Source organism: Mesoplodon densirostris, chromosome 5 (genome assembly GCF_025265405.1).
Source record: "Mesoplodon densirostris isolate mMesDen1 chromosome 5, mMesDen1 primary haplotype, whole genome shotgun sequence".
NCBI lineage: Eukaryota > Metazoa > Chordata > Mammalia > Artiodactyla > Ziphiidae > Mesoplodon > Mesoplodon densirostris.
In genome coordinates, this window is record NC_082665.1 from 79,513,138 (window position 1) to 79,535,941 (window position 22,804).

Here is a 22,804-nt window from a genome sequence, read left to right on the forward strand (position 1 = left end):
TCTGTGTCGGGGATTGGCTTGTGTGTTTGTCTGGCTTCGTTTGGCTTTCGTCTCATTTCCTTTCAAATAGTGAAAACGCAGGTACTCTGTGCAAATGACAAGCCAGAAGCCTCACTCCTCTCATTAGCATAGAGGTCGAGGTAAATCTGGTAGAAGCCATCAAGACTTTCCCAGGCCTCCCCAAGTGGAAAATCCTTCCACCCATTTTGGTCACGTTAGCCTGTTTTTCTAGGGCTCTCCCCTTCTGTTTGCATGGCGTCCTGTGGATGCTTGGCGAGTAGTGAGGGGATCCCCATAGCCTTGACCCTCAGCTTAGCTTGATCCCCCATGGTCCCTCTCAGTGTGGCTTTCGGGGTGTACCCACGGTTGTCCCAAATGCAGAGTCTTGCCCTGCCTTAGAGATTTTTCAAGTGGCACAAGGACCAGCGCTGGACTGGTACCATTGGTTTGAACCTCCATGGATTCGCCCCTGACACATTCCCCCTTTTCTCTCCCACAGGCCGACTCTCAAGACCATTGCAAAGGAGGAGGCTTGTTCTGAGGCTGAATCAGAAGGACACCCTGCAAGCAGTCTTTCAACAGAACCCCTACCCCGGGATAGCGACCAGAGAACGGCTGTCACGAGAACTGGGCATTGCAGAAAGCAGAATTCAGGTACGTCCGAGTCTCTCGATCCATTCTCCCTTTCGGGGTCCACGTCCAGACGCAAGGCGCCATATGCCAGTTGGAGTCCTTGCTCTTTGGGCTTCCTCTTCGGGGTGCTCCAGACAGCAGGGACTCGAATTTTGGCAAGGAACGTGGCTCCCTTTGGAAAACGCAGCCAGACTGAGCCGTGTGGCGAGCAGTCCATTCAAATGGGTGGTCAAGAAAAAGGGCGAGGGGCCAAGGAAGCAGGAGGGCCTGGTGGTGCCAAGGAGGTGTTCCCTTAATGGCTGGTCTCCTAGGAACTAGCTGTGCTGAAGACTTCCCTCTCTGGGTAGGTTGGAGAGGAGTCACCAAAGGTAGGAACACCCCGCCTGCGACCATACGAAGCGTCGCCAAAGACTGATTGACTTTCCCTACGAACACTTTTGCTCAGGGTGTCAAATGTTCCACACACCACCATCAGAAACGTCTAAAAGCATGCACACACACACGCGCACAAGCACAGGCCCATACTGCGGGTCGGCCTCGGGGAATGAGGTAGCATGCACACTGCTTCACTGTTGAAGACAAGGACACATATTCTGAAGATGGGGAGCGGGTTCATAAGAGCCTCCGGACCTCACAGTGATGGAGGCATGTAGTCCCTGAGACGTAACTGTCAATGAGTAGTTCCCAGGCAGCATGGGAAGAGTGGTTTTCATGGGGGCACTTGCTAATGGATATGATTGCGTGTCATGAGACAGTACTGCCTCTGGGGACATAAGAGAGGCAGGGAAACATGAACCGGGCATGGACCAGACCGAAGGGGAGGCAAAGAGACCAAACGAGGGAAAGCAGGTGGAGCCTGAGAGCCTGGGACAGAGACAGAGAGAGGGGAAGGCAGGCAGGCAGTCAGGTGGGCAGGCAGGCGGGTGGCAACAGAGACAGGTGTCAACAGGTACATGCACAGAATCGTAGACAGAGACCAAAATAGCCACAGAGAAACTGGTAGTTTTGAGGAGAACGGGTGGGGCGTGGGAGAGAGAGAGAGAGAGAGGTAGCTATCCATCCCATTCTGACTGTGGGAAAGCAAGCATTGTCTCCTCCTGTGTCACAAGTCATTACTCTGGACACCAGTAAGGTATCTCGAAGAGGAAAGATTGTTTTCATGGACACAGATTGTGTATAATGGAATCTGGTGCACTTCTTCACAGGTGAAAGCCAGAGTCTACATTCTACGTGCTAGTGAGAGTTCAGTCCCTGTGCACTGTAAATATTTCCACTGGGGGCAGATGGGCCATACTGGGTCTCCATTAGTCGGCTTGTTGCTGGCTGGCTGGCTGGCTGGTGCGTTTGTGTGTTTGTTTTATGGTGCATCCCTGCAATAGGTCATGGAAGTACGTGCCTAAGCATTGAAAGACAAGGCTTTCTTTCTTTGTACCCAGGTTTGGTTTCAAAACCAGCGAAGAAGATGCCTAAAGCAGAGCCGATTGCTGTCGGAGAATGGCTTCAAAGCAGGGCAGTCGCAGTCACTGCGGCCACCACCACCAGAGGCTTTGACTCGAGGTAAGTTCCCAGCATTCGTAAGTCATTTCCCCAGAGCATCTCTATGAGACACAATCATCGCTGGACGTGGATGACCATGGGAGGCCAAGAACGCTTCAGAGAGGATACCATGATATCTTGGGTTCTTGCCCCATTCCTGTTCCACACAGGATCATCATGCCCCTGTTGGAGGGTGGGGAGATGCGTGGCCAGGAAGGCTTGGAATCTTTGGGTCCGGAACCTGCCTGGATGTGCAGAAATCCCTTCTTCCATCACATGGGGCATTTTCACATAGCACTGAATAAGATGTATCGATGTATCGATCTTAATCTATGACATACCACTTCCTACATACCACACACTGGATCTGCTGTGAACGTGCTGAAATTGGCCTGAATGTCCTCTCTTCTCTGTGTGTCCTTCTTTAGAAAACTTGGGAAGAGAGGCCAGGCGAAAGAGGACTTTCATCACTCCTTCTCAAACAAGGGTCCTTGTGCAAGCCTTTGAGAGGGATCGATTTCCATCTATTGCTGCCAGGGAAGAATTGGCTCATCAGACAGGAATACCCGAACCTCGAATCCAGGTAAGTTCTCCACCAGTGGGTGGAACTTGGCTTCTCCCAAGAGAAAGGAGTGTTAACCCTTGCGACGGGTTGCTGCTGGCTATATGTAGGCTTGGAGAGGGGGGATTGGGAGGACGTTCCCTTCATCCTATGAATGCGCCAATGGGGCTGACCTGAAGGCATCCATTTCCAGAAGAGGAGAGGGCAATGGAAGTCCTGGGCAGCCAGGGAGGGGCCTGAGGTTGTAGCTGGGCAATGACGGCTCTCCTCAAAGCCAGGGGTGGGGAGGGGTGGGGAGGGGTGGGGTGGGTCCTGTGTTGCCCTGACGTCCTCCTGCATTTTCAAGAGCCAAGGCGAAAGCTTTAGGGAAAATGGCCCTTAGATGAGGCCCACCAGTACTTGCCATGGGCCTGACAGATTGGAGGGCGCAGAAGGGCAGGGCGGGGTGGACTGGGGTGGGCCGGGAATGGGGCGGCTGCAAGTTGATCTGGATTGTCACACTGCTAATGTTCCTGTCGCCCCATATGGTTCCTTAGATATGGTTCCAGAACCGAAGAGCTCGGCACCCAAAGCAGAGCGCTAGTGGGCCTGTGAATGCCCTGGCCAAAGGCCCAGATGCCACATCAGCCGTGACTGCCCCGTCGGACCAAAGTCCCTGGCCCACTGTCCACAGCACCTCTCGTCATTATCCTCCCTCTCATGCACCTGAGAGCATGCAATCATTTGCTGCGGCCACTCCTGTTTTCTCCCCCTCCTTTCTTGTGCCAGGGGCTGCCTTTCGGTGCTGTGTGGGCCAGCCGTCGATGTTCATCGTGGTACAGCCCAGCCTGGCAGCACTTCAGGGATGCCAGAACCCACAGCCTCTTCCGGCCACAGTTCCGTGGGGTGAAGGGACACATGCTCTCATCACCAGTGGGCAGCCTGCCCAGGGGGGCATCGGGCTGCCTGCACCGCCAGAGACAGACTTCTGGCAGCAGCAGGCAACCTCAGGTGAAGAGACACCTCCCCAGCTGGAGCAACAGCCCCAGCACTCAGCCCTTCCAGGCGCCTCAAGCCTCCTGGACGAACTCTTGTCAGATGAGGATATTCTGGACAAGGCACGCCCTTTTCTGAATGCGGACACTGAGGAAGAGGAACTTGCGGCAACCCTCAAAGCCCCCCTCAGCGAGGAAGAACTCCAGGCCCTGCACGACATGCTGCCAGGCTCCCCAGTGCCACAGGTTTAGGGGGAGTAAGGAACGCCTTCCCCCGAGCCCCTTTCAAGCCTCCTTTCCTGGGAGGCAGAGCCATGGGGGAGAGAAAGAAGAAGGAATAAGCACCGCACATGAGAGTGTCTGGCAGGGAGACCAAGGCAAGAAGACTGTCGACAGCAATTGCGCTGTGCCCACGAGCAATGCCATGCTCCACACAGACTGCCATGAAGCATGGGCACCAGAAGGGACACCCTCTCTGAAGTCTCAAGGAATTCTAGCCGTTCAAGGATAACGAGGAGGACCCAATGCTGAACTGGATTTCCCCGTTGTATGTGACATTCCATTGATCCAATCAATAAATCTTGGCACTCACTTCAAGTTCTCGGTTGTGCTTTGGTCGCTTTGTATTCTCCTGCGTTTCCTTGGGGAGGCGAAATCCCTCCCTTGGCCTGGGACAGCATGGGAGGATGGTCCAGGTGCCTGTTTCTTGTCTCGTAGCTTGTAGCCACAAATACACCTTAGTGGAATCACGAAAACACTCTCACAGTGACAACCTTCACTTGCTTTCTGGGTGCATGGTGTGGAAGGGTTCCTCGAGGGCATCACCTTTGTACAGAAGGACAGAACTCTGCAAAAACTTTCATTGCCAGGGTTCATAGTAACCACTGTGCCTCGTATATTATGCAGGCAAATAATCTCTCTCTGTCCCTCTCTCTCTCCTATTGTGTGTCCACAGCCACTCACTACACGCACACACCTCTCAAAAGATAAGCCTAGTTACAACTAAAGTGATGCACAAATGAACTGAATAGCCAAATCCATGTGGCATCGTAACGTCGTCGCAGATCCTCCCTTCCACTGTTTCTTTCAAAACTAGTTTCCAACACATGTGCCTCATACACTCTGTGTTGAGTGATTCTCGACTGGCTAAATCCGGGGACCCCATGTTCAGCATGGGTGTGTCAGTGGCACGAAACATTAAAATAATCTGAGAGTTGCCACTTGAATGTCTATACAACAATGAATCTGATTCTCTAGCTACACCTGCATCCGGGTCTCTAGCTCTATTGTGTGCATATCTCGGCAGATCCATCTAGTCCTCAACTCCCTCCCAGTCACACCCCAGTCTTAGGCTCCCCTTTCTCCAGAGCTCTAGAGCAATATACAGCCCTCTCTCTTTCTCTCTCTCTCCCTCTCCCTCTCTCTGTCTCTCTCTCTGTCACTGTCTCTCTCTGTCTCTCTGTCTCTCTCTCTCTGTCTCTCTCTCTCTCTCTCTCTCTTTCTCCTTCCTTTCGTTTTGCAGAAAGGAAACATCAATTTCAAGATTCACACCGGGGGCATAGGGCATCTGGGGAAAGAATCTGGCCACGGTAGCCTCAGGACAAGTAGGACTGAAGATGTGGAAAGAGACAGCTTATGGAAAAGTTGGTGCTTTCAAGAGGGCGGGAGGAACACTGGGTCACAGTGTGCCGGGAAACACTGAGATGCTTGTGGGTGGCAGGACTTGCACAGACTCTAGCTAGAGCTGGGAGCTGTGGCTTTACCATATTGGTTGTGCAATGCTGACTGATCCAGAGAAACCTCGGAGCCCAGGAACGGGCAGAGTTACCTCCACAGGGAGGCCACCTGTGTATAAACACACCTGGGGCCACTCAGGATTCCCTGGCTGCCATGCAGATCACAGTTTCTGCTCTCCCAAGCAACCTTTCCCCACCTGGATTGTCCAGGAGGGAGCCGGTCCAGGTCTGGCAGGCAGTGCCTTCTGGGAGGAGCCAGCAAATCCCATGTTTCAGTGATTATCTCACCCAAAACTTCATAGTTCTCGGGAAAAACCACCCCGATCCAACAAGATGGTCACGCCTCCTTCTGATCTCAGTTACTTCAGGATGAGGGACCAAGACATGCACCTCCACAGGACATCCTCCTGGGCCACCTGAGACTTGCACACACCTACTGGTCCCGCTGACATCCATCCACAGATACCAGCAGAAAACCGTCCTTAGTGGGTGCAGAAAATCAAACACACAGGTCACACAAACACCCCCTCACACACACACACACACACACACACACACACACACCAGCCATATTTTAACGAATTGCTGGTGTAATTACTCTGATTCCCAACTGTTTCTAAATAAGCTCTCTGTCCTCATGTTAATCCACGTGGTGGCAAAAGAACCTTGTTGGCAAAGGAACACATTAAAGATGGTTCTGTGTTTCTGTGTGGGGTTTTTTGGTTGGTTTGTTTTTAACTCTTCTATTCTGTGCAGCACAAATGCACCGAAAATGTTGGGATGGCTGTCCTTGGAATGCAAAGCTTTCCTTTCAAACCCAGCTGTGTCATCATCCATCATCTAACTAGCTTCATATCCCTCTCCTTCCCCTTCCCCTTCCACACCACCTTCTCTTTCACCTTCCCATTCTCCTTCTTCTTGGCACACATGCCAGTTGACCAGTGAATGTGAAACTGCCTTGGTCTTCTGGACGCCAAGGACAAGCACTGAAAATAATTTCCTTTTCTTGTGAAACCTACACTTGTGGCCTGCCCCTTTCTCTGGTTTCTCCATGGCATATGAGCAAGGGGGTGGGTTTCAGGGTACCTCTGAAAAAGTCCCAAACTCTTGAGGACCATGGGTAGACCCTCGATAAGCACTCAACCTTAGTATGTGAATTATCGGGAACTCAAACACCAGCCAGGTAAATGCTTTTAGAGTGGGCGGAAATGACGTCCTGGTGGTGATGAGTGAAGTGGGAAATGTACTCGAGGCAAGCTAGGCTCTAGGTTCTCTCTGCATTTGGGAAAGTACAGTGACACAACTACGCATGAGGGACTCAGAGTTGGGGAATTCCACAGAGAGCAAAAGTATGTGTGGAATGTGGAAAGGTGCGAAAATGAGAGAGCACTGGACCCCAAGCTTTCTGTGAAAGGACGACGAGGCCGGCAGCTTCAAAGGGACCTGGGAGTTTCCCAACACGCCTTCCATTCCAACATCCACTTGCCTCATGGGATTCCTTCCAGGTTCTCAATTTGCAAGGAAGGGTTCCCCACCATCTGAGGCTATTTACATAAATAGGGGCGGGGCATCCTCCTCCATTATAAATTCTGAGCCTCTGAGTACTGAACGGTTGGCCAGCAGTTTCCGTGCCATCCGTTTGGGTCTCCCACCATGGATTCGTCCAGCTCGTCCGTCACATACAGCACCTCCAGAGGTACGTTGCCCTCAGCATCTGGGCTCTGGGGTTGGATCATCCAAATACACTCATGCACCTCCCCACCCCAACGGTTGGTCACCACGAAGATTGAAGTTTCCCAATGACCACCAATTGGCACAGACAGATATGCTGGGACATGTTTCTGGAATCAGTTGGGCCAAAGGATGCACCTTGGTTTGGGCAGTTCACGTACATATTTCTGGTTTGCTGGTTCGTTTGTTTTCCTTCTTGAAATCGACATGGAAGTTGGTAGCCCTGTTGCCTGACAATGGCTTCTCTACCAAAAATCCCAGCCCGTGGTTGCAGTGAACGGAACACGAGTGTTTGAAAACGTTCCCAACTAAACTGACACTCTTTTCCAGTTGACCGTGTTTGGGATTTTGAGTTGGTTTTGCATGTTCTATTCTTGCTGTTGTTACGGATTTGCTCCCTTTGGTTTCATGTTCCATTTGAAGTGGTTAACTTCTATGGTGTCCATGGAAAGAATCCACATCCAGTATGTATTGGGAATAGAAGAAAAAGAGAGTTTTTCTTTGAGCACAACTGAAAGCTAGAGCCTGGGAAAGAGATTCCAGGAGCACTCGAACTGTCTCTAATTGGACTCCAAGGTAGGCACTGCAGGAGTCTCTGGAAAGCCAAACTCCACAGTGTGACACATCCGTTCCTTGAGTGCTTTCCAAAGATTTTCCTTGGAGCTGGCAGGAAGGAAGGGCGCTTTTAAAGGAAGTCCCCTATAGGGGTCCGAAACCATTGCCTTGCTTTGCCTCCTTCCATGGGGAGACGTGGTGATGACACTACGTCACCAGCTGCCAGCTGCTAGAGCAGGTAGCCCTTGCAGAAGGGTTGGTGTTGTCCTAGAGTTGGAGAGAGTTCAGGAAACTCAAGATGTCAGGGGTGTGCTGGACGTGCCTGAAACCACACCCACCCTGGCCATCACAGCTGGCTCCCGCCTTAGAAGGCAGGAAAGGAGCACCCATCTATTCCCTTACCACCAGGAAGACGCAACCTCAAATAGGACAGGGGTGGGGGAAGCGCTTCAAGGCTGCCCAACTGAATGAATAGTGGGAGCACACGGCGAGTCAGCATGACCTCGGTGCCTAGAAAGGGAAACCCATCTTCCGAGGAGTACCGGGCTGTTGTGGGTGTGTGGGTGGGTGGACACCATCAGACGGGTCACCAAGCTGGTCCTTATCTCAAAAAGCTAGGTCTTCTAAACAATCTTCTTGTGCGTTCTTTGTCGGGGGTGGGCTTGTGTGTTTGTCTGGCTTCGTTTGGCTTTCGTCTCATTTCCTTTCAAATAGTGAAAACGCAGGTACTCTGTGCAAATGACAGGCCAGAAGCCTCACTCCTCTCATTAGCATAGAGGTCGAGGTAAATCTGGTAGAAGCCATCAAGACTTTCCCAGGCCTCCCCAAGTGGAAAATCCTTCCACCCATTTTGGTCACGTTAGCCTGTTTTTCTAGGGCTCTCCCCTTCTGTTTGCATGGCGTCCTGTGGATCCTTGGCGAGTAGTGAGGGGATCACCATAGCCTTGACCCTCAGCTTAGCTTGAGCCCCCATGGTCCCACTCAGCGTGGCTTTCAGGGTGTACCCACGGTTGTCCCAAATGCAGAGTCTTCCCCTGCCTTAGACATTTTTCAAGTGGCACAAGGACCAGCGCTGCACTGGTACCATTGGTTTGAACCTCCATGGATTCGCCCCTGACACATTCCCCCTTTTCTCTCCCACAGGCCGACTCTCAAGACCATTGCAAAGGAGGAGGCTTGTTCTGAGGCTGAATCGGAAGGACACCCTGCAAGCAGTCTTTCAACAGAACCCCTACCCCGGGATAGCGACCAGAGAACGGCTGTCACGAGAACTGGGCATTGCAGAAAGCAGAATTCAGGTACGTCCGAGTCTCTCGATCCATTCTCCCTCTCGGGGTCCATGTCCAGACGCAAGGCGCCATATGCCAGTTGGAGTCCTTGCTCTTTGGGCTTCCTCTTCGGGGTGCTCCAGACAGCAGGGACTCGAATTTTGGCAAGGAACGTGGCTCCCTTTGGAAAACGCAGCCAGACTGAGCCGTGTGGCGAGCGGTCCATTCAAATGGGTGGTCAAGAAAAAGGGCGAGGGGCCAAGGAAGCAGGAGGGCCTGGTGGTGCCAAGGAGGTGTTCCCTTAATGGCTGGTCTCCTAGGAACTAGCTGTGCTGAAGACTTCCCTCTCTGGGTAGGTTGGAGAGGAGTCACCAAAGGTAGGAACACCCCGCCTGCGACCATACGAAGCGTCGCCAAAGACTGATTGACTTTCCCTACGAACACTTTTGCTCAGGGAGTCAAATTTTCCACACACCACCATCAGAAACGTCTAAAAGCATGCACACACACACGCGCACAAGCACAGGCCCATACTGCGGGTCGGCCTCGGGGAATGAGGTAGCATGCACACTGCTTCACTGTTGAAGACAAGGACACATATTCTGAAGATGGGGAGCGGGTTCATAAGAGCCTCCTGACCTCACAGTGATGGAGGCATGTAGTCCCTGAGACGTAACTGTCAATGAGTAGTTCCCAGGCAGCATGGGAAGAGTGGTTTTCATGGGGGCACTTGCTAATGGATATGATTGCGTGTCATGAGACAGCACTGCCTCTGGGGACATAAGAGAGGCAGGGAAACATGAACCGGGCATGGACCAGACCGAAGGGGAGGCAAAGAGACCAAACGAGGGAAAGCAGGTGGAGCCTGAGAGCCTGGGACAGAGACAGAGAGAGGGGAAGGCAGGCAGGCAGTCAGGTGGGCAGGCAGGCGGGTGGCAACAGAGACAGATGTCAATAGGTACATGCAGAGAATCGTAGACAGAGACCAAAAGAGCCACAGAGAAACTGGTAGTTTTGAGGAGAATGGGTGGGGCGTGGGAGAGAGAGAGAGAGAGAGAGGTAGCTATCCATCCCATTCTGACTGTGGGAAAGCAAGCATTGTCTCCTCCTGTGTCACAAGTCATTACTCTGGACACCAGTAAGGTGAATCAAAGAGGAAAGATTGTTTTCATGGACACAGATTGTGTATAATGGAATCTGGTGCACTTCTTCACAGGTGAAAGCCGGAGTCTACATTCTACGTGCTAGTGAGAGTTCAGTCCCTGTGCACTGTAAATATTTCCACTGGGGGCAGACGGGCCATACTGGGTCTCCATTAGTCGGCTTGTTGCTGGCTGGCTGGCTGGCTGGTGCGTTTGTGTGTTTGTTTTATGGTGCATCCCTGCAATAGGTCATGGAAGTACGTGCCTAAGCATTGAAAGACAAGGCTTTCTTTCTTTGTACCCAGGTTTGGTTTCAAAACAAGCGAAGAAGATGCCTAAAGCAGAGCCGATTGCTGTCGGAGAATGGCTTCAAAGCAGGGCAGTCGCAGTCACTGCGGCCACCACCACCTGAGGCTTTGACTCGAGGTAAGTTCCCAGCATTCGTAAGTCATTTCCCCAGAGCATCTCTATGAGACACAATCATCGCTGGACGTGGATGACCATGGGAGGCCAAGAACGCTTCAGAGAGGATACCATGATATCTTGGGTTCTTGCCCCATTCCTGTTCCACACAGGATCATCATGCCCCTGTTGGAGGGTGGGGAGATGCGTGGCCAGGAAGGCTTGGAATCTTTGGGTCCGGAACCTGCCTGGATGTGCAGAAATCCCTTCTTCCATCACATGGGGCATTTTCACATAGCACTGAATAAGATGTATCGATGTATCAATCTTAATCTATGACATACCACTTCCTACATACCACACACTGGATCTGCTGTGAACGTGCTGAAATTGGCCTGAATGTCCTCTCTTCTCTGTGTGTCCTTCTTTAGAAAACTTGGGAAGAGAGGCCAGGCGAAAGAGGACTTTCATCACTCCTTCTCAAACAAGGGTCCTTGTGCAAGCCTTTGAGAGGGATCGATTTCCATCTATTGCTGCCAGGGAAGAATTGGCTCATCAGACAGGAATACCCGAACCTCGAATCCAGGTAAGTTCTCCACCAGTGGGTGGAACTTGGCTTCTTCCAAGAGAAAGGAGTGTTAACCCTTGCGACGGGTTGCTGCTGGCTATATGTAGGCTTGGAGAGGGGGGATTGGGAGGACGTTCCCTTCATCCTATGAATGCGCCAATGGGGCTGACCTGAAGGCATCCATTTCCAGAAGAGGAGAGGGCAATGGAAGTCCTGGGCAGCCAGGGAGGGGCCTGAGGTTGTAGCTGGGCAATGACGGCTCTCCTCAAAGCCAGGGGTGGGGAGGGGTGGGGAGGGGTGGGGTGGGTCCTGTGTTGCCCTGACGTCCTCCTGCATTTTCAAGAGCCAAGGCGAAAGCTTTAGGGAAAATGGCCCTTAGATGAGGCCCACCAGTACTTGCCATGGGCCTGACAGATTGGAGGGCGCAGAAGGGCAGGGCGGGGTGGACTGGGGTGGGCCGGGAATGGGGCGGCTGCAAGTTGATCTGGATTGTCACACTGCTAATGTTCCTGTCGCCCCATATGGTTCCTTAGATATGGTTCCAGAACCGAAGAGCTCGGCACCCAAAGCAGAGCGCTAGTGGGCCTGTGAATGCCCTGGCCGAAGGCCCAGATGCCACATCAGCCGTGACTGCCCCGTCGGACCAAAGTCCCTGGCCCACTGTCCACAGCACCTCTCATCATTATCCTCCCTCTCATGCACCTGAGAGCATGCAATCATTTGCTGCGGCCACTCCTGTTTTCTCCCCCTCCTTTCTTGTGCCAGGGGCTGCCTTTGGGTGCTGTGTGGGCCAGCCGTCGATGTTCATCGTGGTCCAGCCCAGCCTGGCAGCACTTCAGGGATGCCAGAACCCACAGCCTCTTCCGGCCACAGTTCCGTGGGGTGAAGGGACACATGCTCTCATCACCAGTGGGCAGCCTGCCCAGGGGGGCATCGGGCTGCCTGCACCACCAGAGACAGACTTCTGGCAGCAGCAGGCAACCTCAGGTGAAGAGACACCTCCCCAGCTGGAGCAACAGCCCCAGCACTCAGCCCTTCCAGGCGCCTCAAGCCTCCTGGACGAACTCTTGTCAGACGAGGATATTCTGGACAAGGCACGCCCTTTTCTGAATGCGGACACTGAGGAAGAGGAACTTGCGGCAACCCTCAAAGCCCCCCTCAGCGAGGAAGAACTCCAGGCCCTGCACGACATGCTGCCAGGCTCCCCAGTGCCACAGGTTTAGGGGGAGTAAGGAACGCCTTCCCCCGAGCCCCTTTCAAGCCTCCTTTCCTGGGAGGCAGAGCCATGGGGGAGAGAAAGAAGAAGGAATAAGCACCGCACATGAGAGTGTCTGGCAGGGAGACCAAGGCAAGAAGACTGTCGACAGCAATTGCGCTGTGCCCACGAGCAATGCCATGCTCCACACAGACTGCCATGAAGCATGGGCACCAGAAGGGACACCCTCTCTGAAGTCTCAAGGAATTCTAGCCGTTCAAGGATAACGAGGAGGACCCAATGCTGAACTGGATTTCCCCGTTGTATGTGACATTCCATTGATCCAATCAATAAATCTTGGCACTCACTTCAAGTTCTCGGTTGTGCTTTGGTCGCTTTGTATTCTCCTGCGTTTCCTTGGGGAGGCGAAATCCCTCCCTTGGCCTGGGACAGCATGGGAGGATGGTCCAGGTGCCTGTTTCTTGTCTCGTAGCTTGTAGCCACAAATACACCTTAGTGGAATCACGAAAACACTCTCACAGTGACAACCTTCACTTGCTTTCTGGGTGCATGGTGCGGAAGGGTTCCTCGAGGGCATCACCTTTGTACAGAAGGACAGAACTCTGCAAAAACTTTCATTGCCAGGGTTCATAGTAACCACTGTGCCTCGTATATTATGCAGGCAAATAATCTCTCTCTGTCCCTCTCTCTCTCCTATTGTGTGTCCACAGCCACTCACTACACGCACACACCTCTCAAAAGATAAGCCTAGTTACAACTAAAGTGATGCACAAATGAACTGAATAGCCAAATCCATGTGGCATCGTAACGTCGTCGCAGATCCTCCCTTCCACTGTTTCTTTCAAAACTAGTTTCCAACACATGTGCCTCATACACTCTGTGTTGAGTGATTCTCGACTGGCTAAATCCGGGGACCCCATGTTCAGCATGGGTGTGTCAGTGGCACGAAACATTAAAATAATCTGAGAGTTGCCACTTGAATGTCTATACAACAATGAATCTGATTCTCTAGCTACACCTGCATCCGGGTCTCTAGCTCTATTGTGTGCATATCTCGGCAGATCCATCTAGTCCTCAACTCCCTCCCAGTCACACCCCAGTCTTAGGCTCCCCTTTCTCCAGAGCTCTAGAGCAATATACAGCCCTCTCTCTTTCTCTCTCTCTCCCTCTCCCTCTCTCTGTCTCTCTCTCTGTCACTGTCTCTCTCTGTCTCTCTGTCTCTCTCTCTCTGTCTCTCTCTCTCTCTCTCTCTCTCTCTCTCTCTTTCTCCTTCCTTTCGTTTTGCAGAAAGGAAACATCAATTTCAAGATTCACACCGGGGGCATAGGGCGTCTGGGGAAAGAATCTGGCCACGGTAGCCTCAGGACAAGTAGGACTGAAGATGTGGAAAGAGACAGCTTATGGAAAAGTTGGTGCTTTCAAGAGGGCGGGAGGAACACTGGGTCACAGTGTGCCGGGAAACACTGAGATGCTTGTGGGTGGCAGGACTTGCACAGACTCTAGCTAGAGCTGGGAGCTGTGGCTTTACCATATTGGTTGTGCAATGCTGACCGATCCAGAGAAACCTCGGAGCCCAGGAACGGGCAGCGTTACCTCCACAGGGAGGCCACCTGTGTATAAACACACCTGGGGCCACTCAGGATTCCCTGGCTGCCATGCAGATCACAGTTTCTGCTCTCCCAAGCAACCTTTCCCCACCTGGATTGTCCAGGAGGGAGCCGGTCCAGGTCTGGCAGGCAGTGCCTTCTGGGAGGAGCCAGCAAATCCCATGTTTCAGTGATTATCTCACCCAAAACTTCATAGTTCTCGGGAAAAACCACCCCGATCCAACAAGATGGTCACGCCTCCTTCTGATCTCAGTTACTTCAGGATGAGGGACCAAGACATGCACCTCCACAGGACATCCTCCTGGGCCACCTGAGACTTGCACACACCTACTGGTCCCGCTGACATCCATCCACAGATACCAGCAGAAAACCGTCCTTAGTGGGTGCAGAAAATCAAACACACAGATCACACAAACACCCCCTCACACACACACACACACACACACACACACACACACCAGCCATATTTTAACGAATTGCTGGTGTAATTACTCTGATTCCCAACTGTTTCTAAATAAGCTCTCTGTCCTCATGTTAATCCACGTGGTGGCAAAAGAACCTTGTTGGCAAAGGAACACATTAAAGATGGTTCTGTGTTTCTGTGTGGGGTTTTTTGGTTGGTTTGTTTTTAACTCTTCTATTCTGTGCAGCACAAATGCACCGAAAATGTTGGGATGGCTGTCCTTGGAATGCAAAGCTTTCCTTTCAAACCCAGCTGTGTCATCATCCATCATCTAACTAGCTTCATATCCCTCTCCTTCCCCTTCCCCTTCCACACCACCTTCTCTTTCACCTTCCCATTCTCCTTCTTCTTGGCACACATGCCAGTTGACCAGTGAATGTGAAACTGCCTTGGTCTTCTGGACGCCAAGGACAAGCACTGAAAATAATTTCCTTTTCTTGTGAAACCTACACTTGTGGCCTGCCCCTTTCTCTGGTTTCTCCATGGCATATGAGCAAGGGGGTGGGTTTCAGGGTACCTCTGAAAAAGTCCCAAACTCTTGAGGACCATGGGTAGACCCTCGATAAGCACTCAAACTTAGTATGTGAATTATCGGGAACTCAAACACCAGCCAGGTAAATGCTTTTAGAGTGGGCGGAAATGACGTCCTGGTGGTGATGAGTGAAGTGGGAAATGTACTCGAGGCAAGCTAGGCTCTAGGTTCTCTCTGCATTTGGGAAAGTACAGTGACACAACTACGCATGAGGGACTCAGAGTTGGGGAATTCCACAGAGAGCAAAAGTATGTGTGGAATGTGGAAAGGTGCGAAAATGAGAGAGCACTGGACCCCAAGCTTTCTGTGAAAGGACGACGAGGCCGGCAGCTTCAAAGGGACCTGGGAGTTTCCCAACACGCCTTCCATTCCAACATCCACTTGCCTCATGGGATTCCTTCCAGGTTCTCAATTTGCAAGGAAGGGTTCCCCACCATCTGAGGCTATTTACATAAATAGGGGCGGGGCATCCTCCTCCATTATAAATTCTGAGCCTCTGAGTACTGAACGGTTGGCCAGCAGTTTCCGTGCCATCCGTTTGGGTCTCCCACCATGGATTCGTCCAGCTCGTCCGTCACATACAGCACCTCCAGAGGTACGTTGCCCTCAGCATCTGGGCTCTGGGGTTGGATCATCCAAATACACTCATGCACCTCCCCACCCCAACGGTTGGTCACCACGAAGATTGAAGTTTCCCAATGACCACCAATTGGCACAGACAGATATGCTGGGACATGTTTCTGGAATCAGTTGGGCCAAAGGATGCACCTTGGTTTGGGCAGTTCACGTACATATTTCTGGTTTGCTGGTTCGTTTGTTTTCCTTCTTGAAATCGACATGGAAGTTGGTAGCCCTGTTGCCTGACAATGGCTTCTCTACCAAAAATCCCAGCCCGTGGTTGCAGTGAACGGAACACGAGTGTTTGAAAACGTTCCCAACTAAACTGACACTCTTTTCCAGTTGACCGTGTTTGGGATTTTGAGTTGGCTTTGCATGTTCTATTCTTGCTGTTGTTACGGATTTGCTCCCTTTGGTTTCATGTTCCATTTGAAGTGGTTAACTTCTATGGTGTCCATGGAAAGAATCCACATCCAGTATGTATTGGGAATAGAAGAAAAAGAGAGTTTTTCTTTGAGCACAACTGAAAGCTAGAGCCTGGGAAAGAGATTCCAGGAGCACTCGAACTGTCTCTAATTGGACTCCAAGGTAGGCACTGCAGGAGTCTCTGAAAAGCCAAACTCCGCAGTGTGACACATCCGTTCCTTGAGTGCTTTCCAAAGATTTTCCTTGGAGCTGGCAGGAAGGAAGGGCGCTTTTAAAGGAAGTCCCCTATCGGGGTCCGAAATCATTGCCTTGCTTTGCCACCTTCCATGGGGACACTTGGTGATGACACTACGTCACCAGCTGCCAGCTGCTAGAGCAGGTAGCCCTTGCAGAAGGTTTGGTGTTGTCCTAGAGTTGGAGAGAGTTCAGGAAACGCAAGATGTCAGGGGTGTGCTGGACGTGCCTGAAACCACACCCACCCTGGCCATCACAGCTGGCTCCCGCCTTAGAAGGCAGGAAAGGAGCACCCATCTATTCCCTTACCACCAGGAAGACGCAACCTCAAATAGGACAGGGGTGGGGGAAGCGCTTCAAGGCTGCCCAACTGAATGAATAGTGGGAGCACACGGCGAGTCAGCATGACCTCGGTGCCTAGAAAGGGAAACCCATCTTCCGAGGAGTACCGGGCTGTTGTGGGTGTGTGGGTGGGTGGACACCATCAGACGGGTCACCAAGCTGGTCCTTATCTCAAAAAGCTAGGTCTTCTAAACAATCTTCTTGTGCGTTCTTTGTCGGGGGTGGGCTTGTGTGTTTGTCTGGCTTCGTTTGGCTTTCGTCTCATTTCCTTTCAAATAGTGAAAACGCAGGTACTCTGTGCAAATGACAGGCCAGAAGCCTCACTCCTCTCATTAGCATAGAGGTCGAGGTAAATCTGGTAGAAGCCATCAAGACTTTCCCAGGCCTCCCCAAGTGGAAAATCCTTCCACCCATTTTGGTCACGTTAGCCTGTTTTTCTAGGGCTCTCCCCTTCTGTTTGCATGGCGTCCTGTGGATCCTTGGCGAGTAGTGAGGGGATCCCCATAGCCTTGACCCTCAGCTTAGCTTGAGCCCCCATGGTCCCACTCAGCGTGGCTTTCAGGGTGTACCCACGGTTGTCCCAAATGCAGAGTCTTCCCCTGCCTTAGACATTTTTCAAGTGGCACAAGGACCAGCGCTGCACTGGTACCATTGGTTTGAACCTCCATGGATTCGCCCCTGACACATTCCCCCTTTTCTCTCCCACAGGCCGACTCTCAAGACCATTGCAAAGGAGGAGGCTTGTTCTGAGGCTGAATCGGAAGGACACCCTGCAAGCAGTCTTTCAACAGAACCCCTACCCCGGGATAGCGACCAGAGAATGGCTGTCACGAGAACTGGGCATTGCAGAAAGCAGAATTCAGGTACGTCCGAGTCTCTCGATCCATTCTCCCTCTCGGGGTCCATGTCCAGACGCAAGGCGCCATATGCCAGTTGGAGTCCTTGCTCTTTGGGCTTCCTCTTCGGGGTGCTCCAGACAGCAGGGACTCGAATTTTGGCAAGGAACGTGGCTCCCTTTGGAAAACGCAGCCAGACTGAGCCGTGTGGCGAGCGGTCCATTCAAATGGGTGGTCAAGAAAAAGGGCGAGGGGCCAAGGAAGCAGGAGGGCCTGGTGGTGCCAAGGAGGTGTTCCCTTAATGGCTGGTCTCCTAGGAACTAGCTGTGCTGAAGACTTCCCTCTCTGGGTAGGTTGGAGAGGAGTCACCAAAGGTAGGAACACCCCGCCTGCGACCATACGAAGCGTCGCCAAAGACTGATTGACTTTCCCTACGAACACTTTTGCTCAGGGAGTCAAATTTTCCACACACCACCATCAGAAACGTCTAAAAGCATGCACACACACACGCGCACAAGCACAGGCCCATACTGCGGGTCGGCCTCGGGGAATGAGGTAGCATGCACACTGCTTCACTGTTGAAGACAAGGACACATATTCTGAAGATGGGGAGCGGGTTCATAAGAGCCTCCTGACCTCACAGTGATGGAGGCATGTAGTCCCTGAGACGTAACTGTCAATGAGTAGTTCCCAGGCAGCATGGGAAGAGTGGTTTTCATGGGGGCACTTGCTAATGGATATGATTGCGTGTCATGAGACAGCACTGCCTCTGGGGACATAAGAGAGGCAGGGAAACATGAACCGGGCATGGACCAGACCGAAGGGGAGGCAAAGAGACCAAACGAGGGAAAGCAGGTGGAGCCTGAGAGCCTGGGACAGAGACAGAGAGAGGGGAAGGCAGGCAGGCAGTCAGGTGGGCAGGCAGGCGGGTGGCAACAGAGACAGATGTCAATAGGTACATGCAGAGAATCGTAGACAGAGACCAAAAGAGCCACAGAGAAACTGGTAGTTTTGAGGAGAATGGGTGGGGTGTGGGAGAGAGAGAGAGAGAGAGAGGTAGCTATCCATCCCATTCTGACTGTGGGAAAGCAAGCATTGTCTCCTCCTGTGTCACAAGTCATTACTCTGGACACCAGTAAGGTGAATCAAAGAGGAAAGATTGTTTTCATGGACACAGATTGTGTATAATGGAATCTGGTGCACTTCTTCACAGGTGAAAGCCGGAGTCTACATTCTACGTGCTAGTGAGAGTTCAGTCCCTGTGCACTGTAAATATTTCCACTGGGGGCAGACGGGCCATACTGGGTCTCCATTAGTCGGCTTGTTGCTGGCTGGCTGGCTGGCTGGTGCGTTTGTGTGTTTGTTTTATGGTGCATCCCTGCAATAGGTCATGGAAGTACGTGCCTAAGCATTGAAAGACAAGGCTTTCTTTCTTTGTACCCAGGTTTGGTTTCAAAACAAGCGAAGAAGATGCCTAAAGCAGAGCCGATTGCTGTCGGAGAATGGCTTCAAAGCAGGGCAGTCGCAGTCACTGCGGCCACCACCACCTGAGGCTTTGACTCGAGGTAAGTTCCCAGCATTCGTAAGTCATTTCCCCAGAGCATCTCTATGAGACACAATCATCGCTGGACGTGGATGACCATGGGAGGCCAAGAACGCTTCAGAGAGGATACCATGATATCTTGGGTTCTTGCCCCATTCCTGTTCCACACAGGATCATCATGCCCCTGTTGGAGGGTGGGGAGATGCGTGGCCAGGAAGGCTTGGAATCTTTGGGTCCGGAACCTGCCTGGATGTGCAGAAATCCCTTCTTCCATCACATGGGGCATTTTCACATAGCACTGAATAAGATGTATCGATGTATCGATCTTAATCTATGACATACCACTTCCTACATACCACACACTGGATCTGCTGTGAACGTGCTGAAATTGGCCTGAATGTCCTCTCTTCTCTGTGTGTCCTTCTTTAGAAAACTTGGGAAGAGAGGCCAGGCGAAAGAGGACTTTCATCACTCCTTCTCAAACAAGGGTCCTTGTGCAAGCCTTTGAGAGGGATCGATTTCCATCTATTGCTGCCAGGGAAGAATTGGCTCATCAAACAGGAATACCCGAACCTCGAATCCAGGTAAGTTCTCCACCAGTGGGTGGAACTTGGCTTCTTCCAAGAGAAAGGAGTGTTAACCCTTGCGACGGGTTGCTGCTGGCTATATGTAGGCTTGGAGAGGGGGGATTGGGAGGACGTTCCCTTCATCCTATGAATGCGCCAATGGGGCTGACCTGAAGGCATCCATTTCCAGAAGAGGAGAGGGCAATGGAAGTCCTGGGCAGCCAGGGAGGGGCCTGAGGTTGTAGCTGGGCAATGACGGCTCTCCTCAAAGCCAGGGGTGGGGAGGGGTGGGGAGGGGTGGGGTGGGTCCTGTGTTGCCCTGACGTCCTCCTGCATTTTCAAGAGCCAAGGCGAAAGCTTTAGGGAAAATGGCCCTTAGATGAGGCCCACCAGTACTTGCCATGGGCCTGACAGATTGGAGGGCGCAGAAGGGCAGGGCGGGGTGGACTGGGGTGGGCCGGGAATGGGGCGGCTGCAAGTTGATCTGGATTGTCACACTGCTAATGTTCCTGTCGCCCCATATGGTTCCTTAGATATGGTTCCAGAACCGAAGAGCTCGGCACCCAAAGCAGAGCGCTAGTGGGCCTGTGAATGCCCTGGCCGAAGGCCCAGATGCCACATCAGCCGTGACTGCCCCGTCGGACCAAAGTCCCTGGCCCACTGTCCACAGCACCTCTCGTCATTATCCTCCCTCTCATGCACCTGAGAGCATGCAATCATTTGCTGCGGCCACTCCTGTTTTCTCCCCCTCCTTTCTTGTGCCAGGGGCTGCCTTTGGGTGCTGTGTGGGCCAGCCGTCGATGTTCATCGTGGTCCAGCCCAGCCTGGCAGCACTTCAGGGATGCCAGAACCCACAGCCTCTTCCGGCCACAGTTCCGTGGGGTGAAGGGACACATGCTCTCATCACCAGTGGGCAGCCTGCCCAGGGGGGCATCGGGCTGCCTGCACCGCCAGAGACAGACTTCTGGCAGCAGCAGGCAACCTCAGGTGAAGAGACACCTCCCCAGCTGGAGCAACAGCCCCAGCACTCAGCCCTTCCAGGCGCCTCAAGCCTCCTGGACGAACTCTTGTCAGACGAGGATATTCTGGACAAGGCACGCCCTTTTCTGAATGCGGACACTGAGGAAGAGGAACTTGCGGCAACCCTCAAAGCCCCCCTCAGCGAGGAAGAACTCCAGGCCCTGCACGACATGCTGCCAGGCTCCCCAGTGCCACAGGTTTAGGGGGAGTAAGGAACGCCTTCCCCCGAGCCCCTTTCAAGCCTCCTTTCCTGGGAGGCAGAGCCATGGGGGAGAGAAAGAAGAAGGAATAAGCACCGCACATGAGAGTGTCTGGCAGGGAGACCAAGGCAAGAAGACTGTCGACAGCAATTGCGCTGTGCCCACGAGCAATGCCATGCTCCACACAGACTGCCATGAAGCATGGGCACCAGAAGGGACACCCTCTCTGAAGTCTCAAGGAATTCTAGCCGTTCAAGGATAACGAGGAGGACCCAATGCTGAACTGGATTTCCCCGTTGTATGTGACATTCCATTGATCCAATCAATAAATCTTGGCACTCACTTCAAGTTCTCGGTTGTGCTTTGGTCGCTTTGTATTCTCCTGCGTTTCCTTGGGGAGGCGAAATCCCTCCCTTGGCCTGGGACAGCATGGGAGGATGGTCCAGGTGCCTGTTTCTTGTCTCGTAGCTTGTAGCCACAAATACACCTTAGTGGAATCACGAAAACACTCTCACAGTGACAACCTTCACTTGCTTTCTGGGTGCATGGTGCGGAAGGGTTCCTCGAGGGCATCACCTTTGTACAGAAGGACAGAACTCTGCAAAAACTTTCATTGCCAGGGTTCATAGTAACCACTGTGCCTCGTATATTATGCAGGCAAATAATCTCTCTCTGTCCCTCTCTCTCTCCTATTGTGTGTCCACAGCCACTCACTACACGCACACACCTCTCAAAAGATAAGCCTAGTTACAACTAAAGTGATGCACAAATGAACTGAATAGCCAAATCCATGTGGCATCGTAACGTCGTCGCAGATCCTCCCTTCCACTGTTTCTTTCAAAACTAGTTTCCAACACATGTGCCTCATACACTCTGTGTTGAGTGATTCTCGACTGGCTAAATCCGGGGACCCCATGTTCAGCATGGGTGTGTCAGTGGCACGAAACATTAAAATAATCTGAGAGTTGCCACTTGAATGTCTATACAACAATGAATCTGATTCTCTAGCTACACCTGCATCCGGGTCTCTAGCTCTATTGTGTGCATATCTCGGCAGATCCATCTAGTCCTCAACTCCCTCCCAGTCACACCCCAGTCTTAGGCTCCCCTTTCTCCAGAGCTCTAGAGCAATATACAGCCCTCTCTCTTTCTCTCTCTCTCCCTCTCCCTCTCTCTGTCTCTCTCTCTGTCACTGTCTCTCTCTGTCTCTCTGTCTCTCTCTCTCTGTCTCTCTCTCTCTCTCTCTCTCTCTCTCTTTCTCCTTCCTTTCGTTTTGCAGAAAGGAAACATCAATTTCAAGATTCACACCGGGGGCATAGGGCGTCTGGGGAAAGAATCTGGCCACGGTAGCCTCAGGACAAGTAGGACTGAAGATGTGGAAAGAGACAGCTTATGGAAAAGTTGGTGCTTTCAAGAGGGCGGGAGGAACACTGGGTCACAGTGTGCCGGGAAACACTGAGATGCTTGTGGGTGGCAGGACTTGCACAGACTCTAGCTAGAGCTGGGAGCTGTGGCTTTACCATATTGGTTGTGCAATGCTGACCGATCCAGAGAAACCTCGGAGCCCAGGAACGGGCAGCGTTACCTCCACAGGGAGGCCACCTGTGTATAAACACACCTGGGGCCACTCAGGATTCCCTGGCTGCCATGCAGATCACAGTTTCTGCTCTCCCAAGCAACCTTTCCCCACCTGGATTGTCCAGGAGGGAGCCGGTCCAGGTCTGGCAGGCAGTGCCTTCTGGGAGGAGCCAGCAAATCCCATGTTTCAGTGATTATCTCACCCAAAACTTCATAGTTCTCGGGAAAAACCACCCCGATCCAACAAGATGGTCACGCCTCCTTCTGATCTCAGTTACTTCAGGATGAGGGACCAAGACATGCACCTCCACAGGACATCCTCCTGGGCCACCTGAGACTTGCACACACCTACTGGTCCCGCTGACATCCATCCACAGATACCAGCAGAAAACCGTCCTTAGTGGGTGCAGAAAATCAAACACACAGATCACACAAACACCCCCTCACACACACACACACACACACACACACACACACACCAGCCATATTTTAACGAATTGCTGGTGTAATTACTCT

The 22,804-nt window shown here is 52.3% G+C and overlaps 1 protein-coding gene across 1 annotated transcript; it reads left to right on the forward strand.

The window, feature by feature from the left end:
- Window positions 1-531: 531 nt before the first annotated feature.
- LOC132490475 (double homeobox protein 1-like) lies at window positions 532-22,623 on the forward strand (the record flags this gene model as incomplete). The annotated part of the gene is made up of 6 exons (XM_060098824.1): window positions 532-654; window positions 3,268-3,382; window positions 3,500-3,546; window positions 19,380-19,508; window positions 20,024-20,127; window positions 22,506-22,623. Coding segments are annotated over 6 exons (636 nt in total), but the record flags the coding sequence as incomplete, so codon positions are not given.
- Between the last annotated feature and the right edge of the window lie 181 nt (window positions 22,624-22,804).